This window comes from Nannospalax galili, unplaced genomic scaffold (assembly GCF_000622305.1).
Source record: "Nannospalax galili isolate Female #2095 unplaced genomic scaffold, S.galili_v1.0 scaffold54, whole genome shotgun sequence".
NCBI lineage: Eukaryota > Metazoa > Chordata > Mammalia > Rodentia > Spalacidae > Nannospalax > Nannospalax galili.
Window position 1 is genome coordinate 12,959,653 of NW_008341028.1, and position 6,992 is coordinate 12,966,644.

Here is a 6,992-nt window from a genome sequence, read left to right on the forward strand (position 1 = left end):
CTGTAACTCATAACAGACTTTTAGAATGATCTTGATCTTATAACTAAAGATTTGTTTTTCCTTGTGCACATAAATATTCTAGGGAAGGGGGTTGTGAATGGGATCTGGTGGTAGAGCACCTGCTTTGCTATGCCACAAAGAAATATTCTAGGAAAGGAAATTTGAGTGAGTTATTAATGGAAATTTAAAACCAACCTAGAAGTTTTTTTACATGTTAAAGAGCTGGTGGTTGTGCATGCATGTTATCCCAACACTTGGGATGCTAGGGCAGAAGGATTGTGACTTAAAGGCAATATTGGGCTACACAGAAGGACCTTGAGCCTTCACACAAACACACACACACACACACACACACACACACACACACACACAAGTCAATGAGATAGTTACCTTACATGATTTTTTTTTCCCCTCCTTCAGAATCCAGCAACTATCACGAGAATACTCCTTAGCCACTTCAATTGGGATAAAGAGAAGCTAATGGAAAGGTAAGGAACTATCTTGTTAGCTTTGTGCTTAGAAGTTAGATATAAAAACCTATCGAGCTGAATTTATAAGAAATAAGTAAGAATTGACTTATATTCCGGCATGTGACCAATGTGTAGGTCATAATTACATTTCTTGTATAGCAAATTTTGTAATGAAGTTAATGTTAGAAAATTCAAGTTTAATGTTATTTTGTTTTGAAGATGAAGTGGCTTATTAAATATATCCTCTTGAGTTCAAGAAGTAAAAATAGAATCAAAAAAAGCACTTGATATATTCTTGGAACATATAAATAAGATCTTCCCTTTTAGTCACTTAGAGTGATTTTTTTTCTTTTGTTCATGAACCTTGAAATCTTTTTGGTATATAAATGACATTTGTCCAGTAAAAACAAAATTGAGAAGTTACTTAAGATTTCCTAGTTGCTTGTATAGGTGCTTGGACTGGTTGTAGGGCAGGATTCTGTTCTGTTGGATAATTTATAAATTTTGCTTCTAAGAATCTATCTCATTAAAAAAAAAGTATTTGGATGGGAGACTGACAATATTAATGCCCTCTTTAACGTATTTTGTTCCTTAGATTGGAAATTTGGGTAGTTGTCAACTTACATTTAGTCTTAACTTAAAATTTTATTTTTATTTTATGTTTTACCTGCATATATGTGGGTGTATCACGTGTTTGTGGATCCCAAAAGAGGGCGTTGGGTCTCCTGAAACTGGAATTATAGATAGGAGTCACCATGTAGGTGCTGGGACCCGAACCCAGGTCTTCTGCAAGAGCAGCCAGTGCTCTTAACTGCTGAACTGTCTGTTCATCCCCTCATATCAGCTTTATTTTATTAGCAATTTTAATTATAAAAAAATTGCAGCTAGCTGAGAACTGAGACTCTAAATATTGTAAGAAGTGAACGAAAAAATTTTCCCATTCGATTCTCAGATTCAAAGTACTATCTGAAATATGACACATTTCATATACCTTGTATTCCATTTATAATTTAATAGTAGCTGTTCATTATTGAATACTCTCTGTTAGATGCTGTTTGATGAATTTTTTTTTTTTTTTAAATCCTCCTGATAGTTGTTTAGGGCTAGAAAATAGGTACTTGATGTGTAAACTTAAGTTTTAAGACTTATTCATCTCAGTTTTATAACACAAAGACTTGAACATGTTGGTCTCCAAAGCTTATGTTTTAAATGCATGTTATATTCAGCTTTCCTAGGGTTTGTGAAAGATAATCTATCTTACTGTTAGGGTGTTTTTGTTTTTTTTTTTTAAATCTTCTCTATGTATCTTGTCATGTTTCCCAATTTTGCTGTCATTTACTTTCAGGCCTGTTTTATGACACTTCTGTTAAGAAAAGTAGTTTTCAACATTTACATTAATAACTAAAGTTATTTAGTTTGTCTTAATTTAACCTAGCCAAAGATATTCTGAATTTTTTTTTTTTTTTTTTTGAGACTGGGTCTTGCTGTGTAGACCGGGCTGCCCTCCAACTGACAGAGATCCGCTTGATTTAGCCTCCTGAGTGCTAGAATTAAAGGCATGTACCATCTCATCTGCCTTCTGAAAACATATATCTTTTTTTTTTTTTTTTTTAAAGATTTTTATTTTATGTGTTTGAATGTTTGGCCTGCACATATGCAAGAGCACCACATGGGTATCTGGTGCCTTTGGAGACCAGAAACGGACATCAGATCCCCTGAAACTGGAAGGGTTTTAGTTACTATGTGGGTGCTGGGAATTGAACCCAGGTCCTCTGGAAGAGCAGTAAGTGCTCTTAGCCACTGAGGCCCCTCTTTTTGGCCCCTGAGAACTGTATTCAGTTAAGTCTTATACTTAAGTGTGGTTTGAATTAAGAAATGATAAGCTTCTGATAAACTGTTAGGAACCTAAAGATTTATAATTGAGTCATTGATTAGTGTCTTTAGAAACTTGTTCTGTATGTATGGCTGAGGATGTAGCTTGGTAGTAGATTTGAAATCTTGCCTGTAACAACAACAAACAAAATCAATATACAGTAATTTGTTTCATTTAGTGATTTTTTACATTATTTTACATTGTATTCTGTGTTTGATATTAGCACTGCTATGCTTCATATTTTAAGCCTTTTATAATTTTTTTCTAATTTTAAATATTCCACCTTCATGGATTATTTGCTTTTAGATATATCTTTTGTAAATAACATAGGTCATTTAAAAAAGTTTTAAAAGCGATAAGTATACATTAATGGTTTAGGATAACATATTTAACTTTTTTGGGGGGGGTGGGGTGTCTTTTGAGACAGCGTCTCCCTACAGTCCCAGCTGGCCTGGAACTCACTATGTAGACCAGGATGGCCTCAGTTTCAGAGATCTACCAGCCTGTGCCACCACGCCTGGCTTTAGTTTTAACTATTTTAAATTGTTAAGTTATCCTAGTAGTTAGCATTTTTCCATATAGACATGAAATTGTAGGTTTATAGCTATATAGTTACTTAATTTGTATCATCTCCTGACACAGTGTAACATTTTTCCTCTCTATCCTTTCCTTTTCCCCATTCAATTTACATTGATGTTAAGCAGTGGCTGCTGCTACTTCTTTCTTCTCCCCTCCCCATCCCCCTCCTCCTTTCTTTACTTTTCTTAAAATTTTTTTTCATTTATGTATTATGTATATGTGGAGGTCAGAGGACAGCTTGCCAGTTGTTTTTCTCCATGTACCCCATGGGTTTTGGGAAACAGGCTTAGGTTTTCAGACTTGGTAGCAAGCACCTTTACCCACTAAGCCATCTTGCCAGTCCTTTATCTGGATTTTTGAGACAGGATCTAGCTCAGGTTGGTCTGGTTTTTTTGTATGAGTGTTTTGCCTGAATGTGTTTAAGTGCACCTGTGTTGTGCAAAGCTTGTAGAGACCAGAAGACGGCATTGGATCCCCTGGAACTGGAATTATGGATGGTTGTTAGCCACTATGTGGGTGCTGGGAACTGAACCCTGGTCTTCCGGAAGAGCAATTAGTGCTCTTAATCTCTGAGCCATCTCTCTAGGGTGCTGATATTATAAGTATGCTGTACCACCATGCTCCATGCTGGGCTTCTTTTTTTTTTGTCTTTTTGAGACAGGATCTTCCTGTAGCCACAGCTAAGCCAGGAGCCCACTATGTAGACCGGTAGACCAGAGATCTGCCTGCTTCTGTTTTTGAGTGCTGGGACGAAAGGTGTGCACCACCTTGCCTGGCCTTTAAAAAAAAAATTCCTGGCCGGCCTGGAACTTGCTGTCCAAACTGGGCTTGAAGTTGTAGCAATCCTCCTGCCTCTGCCTCCTGAGTTGCTAGGATTACAGGTATGGCTCACTATACCTGGATAGGTTTATCTTTTAATTGAACCACTTATTTTCCATCTGTTCTGCTCTTTAGCTGTCTTAACCCTTCCCCCCAAATAATATCCAAGTTATTTTTAGTAACATTCTAGTTTTGTGAAAGCTGGTTTCTTTCTTTTTTAATCCCCTCCCCCACCCTGAAAGCTGGTTTCTTATACCTCTTAGTATGTCAACTATTCTTGTAACTTTTGGAGGGTGACAGAGTGAGGAAATAAATTTTTAGAACTTTTTTAAGACAAGATTTTACACTGTACTTCAGACTATCCTGGAATTTACTATGTAGCCCAAGCTACCCTCAAATTCATGGCAGGTCTCCTGCCTAATCTGCCCCAGTGTTAGTTACAAGGATGAGCCACCATGCTCATCTGTTAGCAATTCTTGTACCAAAATAATTGTAGCTAAATTAGAGTACATACAAATGTGAAATGTATCTGAAGAAATACAGAGAAATATTCAGTTTTAAGTGTATTTTTAAAAATACTTTATTATTTTTATTTTATGTGTTATGCGTATATTACCTGCATGTAGGTAAGTGCACCTGTGTCATGCAATGCCCGTGGAGGACAGAAGAGGCTGTCAGATCCTCTGGAACTGGCGTTACGGACAGTTGTTAGCTGCCATGTGGGTGCTGGGATTTGAACCTGGGTTTTCTGACAGAACAGTTAGTGTTCTTAACCACTGAGCTATCTCTCCAGCCCCCTTAAGTATATTTATTAGAAAAAGATAATGAAGTCAAAATGGAAGCAAGCCTTTGAAATATTAGGTTAGAAACATAAACCCAAAGAGGTAGGATAGATATTTAAGATAAAGGCAGACATCCTGAAATAGAGAATAACAAAAAAAGGATAAATTATAGTCTTACAGTGAATTTTTAAAATGGAAATATCAAAAGAATCACAATCCAGGCCACAGAGTAGAACATGTATCTGTTAAAGAAGGGACTCTTACCCCAAATACCGAGAGAACGCTTAGAAGTCAACAACAAAACAAACAACTTGACTAAAAACTTGGCCAAGTCAGACACCATGGCACATGCCTGAAATTCCAGCTCTTAAGGAGGTTGAAGAAGGAGGGCAGAGAGTCAGAGGCCTTGGCTACATTGTGAGGTCCAAACCAGTCTGGGTTATATACCCAAAGCTTATCACCAAAGAAACAGAAAAGGGAACCAGTGACCTTAACAAATACTTCATCAAAGAAAACATGTAGATGGAAAGTATGTCTATTTTAAAATGCTCTTCATAGATTAAAATGGTGGGATGTTAATACATACCTGTTATAAGGATGAAACCCCAAACAACTCATGTCACCCAATGCAGCTCCAGAACATGGAACAGCAGGAACAATCACTAAAGATGGAGATGAAAACAGTTTAGCCATGGGGGAAGACTGGAAGTTTATTACTAAACAAAACATTCTCTTAACATACAGTCCAGCAATAATGCTTCTTGGTGTTATCCAGATGAACTGAAAACTTACCACACAAAAACCTGTATGTGTACATGAATGTTCATAGAGAAGATATTTATAATTGCCAAAATGTGGAACAATCAAGATAACCCTAAGTGGATGTTCAGATAGATACCTGTGGTATATATCCGGAATGGTAGCATCATTCAATGCTAAAAAGAAATGAGTTGTGAAGATGTGAAAAAAACATGGAGGAAGCTTGAATGAGAAGTGAAGAAAGCCAGTCTGAACTGACTATACAGTTACGATTTATGCTATATGACATTCTGAAAAAGGATCATTGGTTGCTAGAGATTAGTGAAGTGGAGAGGAATGAATAATTAATGAATAGCTTTTTGGGGGTGGCAATAAAACTATAATGGATGCTTATATGTGTTTTTACATTTCTGTATAAACTATTTAATATACAACACCTAAGTGTGAACCCATTTAATGTAAACTGTAGGCTCATTGAAGGTTACATTCATTCTGTTGTGAGATACTGATAGTTGATTTTACCTCTGAAGGGATGGGGGTGGCATGTGGGAACTCTGTACCTCCTGTTTACTTTTGCTATGAACCTATAGCTACTCTAACAGATTGTTGTTTTAAAATAAGCTATTGGAAAATGTGATAGAGAAAGAATAGAGGATACACATAAACATTAAAAATATTGGGCATAATTACAGATAGGAAAAATACTTCAGAATTACAAGTGAATGCTGTGTACCATTTTTACTGGCACATTTGAAAGCTTAGAGATGGAAATTACTTAGCTTGTCCTCCAAGAACAAATTCAAAAACCAATAACCACCAAAAATGATATAAATGTACTGAAATTCTCCTTTTTTCATCCAAAAGTGTTAGATGATTTTAATAACTCTTCAAGGAACTGTTCATTCCTATTGCATGACCTCAGAAAACAGAGAAAGATAGGGTATCATGAATTAATGATAGCCAAGTCAGAAGACCATGTTTCTTATAAACACAGCTTTTAAACTAATGCATAAAGTAGTATTTGCTTTCAGTGAGTAAATAAACAGTATGCTACGATTTCTCCTAGGAATGCAGGACCAGATCATCATTAGAGAAAAAAATTAATCTAGGCATTTGCTATGCTTTAGCAGATTAATAAAAAGAAACCAAAACAAAATCACTGCATGGTTACACATTAAAAGGTATATATTTGTCTATGATTTAGTAAAATTAGAAATTTTTTAAAAATAAATAATTTATTGAGAATTTCATACATGCATATAAGGTGTTTTGATCAAATCCATGCTTCCTCTCTTTCTCCCCTCCTAACTCCTCCCATATCTCCCTATCACTTTTTTCTGATAACTTCATGTACTCTTTCTTCTTCTTTGATTGATTGATTTATTTTTATGGGGCTTTTGGCTACTCTAACATTCCCCCCTCTGAAGAGGTAACCCTAAAATCTTTTAAGGTTAGATACAAGCTCCTAAATACTTTAGACATTTTGGGCCTTTGGAAGAGAGTATGTTGCTAAGAGGCCAAAGGACATTTTGACTCTTAGCCAAGAAACTGGGGTATTTGGCTTTTTTTTTTTTTTGCCCCCTGCCTAGCCAGTTCTTACCTCCTATTCTTATCACACCATACTCTGAAGAGGTCACCCAAATTGCCAATAGGGAATAGGGACGCTGACCGCTCTGACTTCTTCCATGCTGAACAGGGACGCAGGGTGAG

At 36.2% G+C, this 6,992-nt stretch overlaps 1 protein-coding gene across 3 annotated transcripts in view; it reads left to right on the forward strand.

Moving 5' to 3' along the window:
- Arih1 (ariadne RBR E3 ubiquitin protein ligase 1) overlaps positions 1 to 6,992 on the forward strand; it is a 114,163-nt gene that overhangs the window by 38,536 nt on the left and 68,635 nt on the right. For 2 of the 3 annotated variants that reach the window (XM_008836442.3, XM_029565064.1), the window contains one exon: positions 421 to 488. The exons of the other annotated variant lie outside the window; for it this stretch is intronic. In XM_008836442.3, coding sequence (XP_008834664.1) covers positions 421 to 488 — 68 coding nt within the window. The remainder of the gene's footprint in view (positions 1 to 420; positions 489 to 6,992) is intronic. 3 annotated transcript variants of the gene reach the window in all.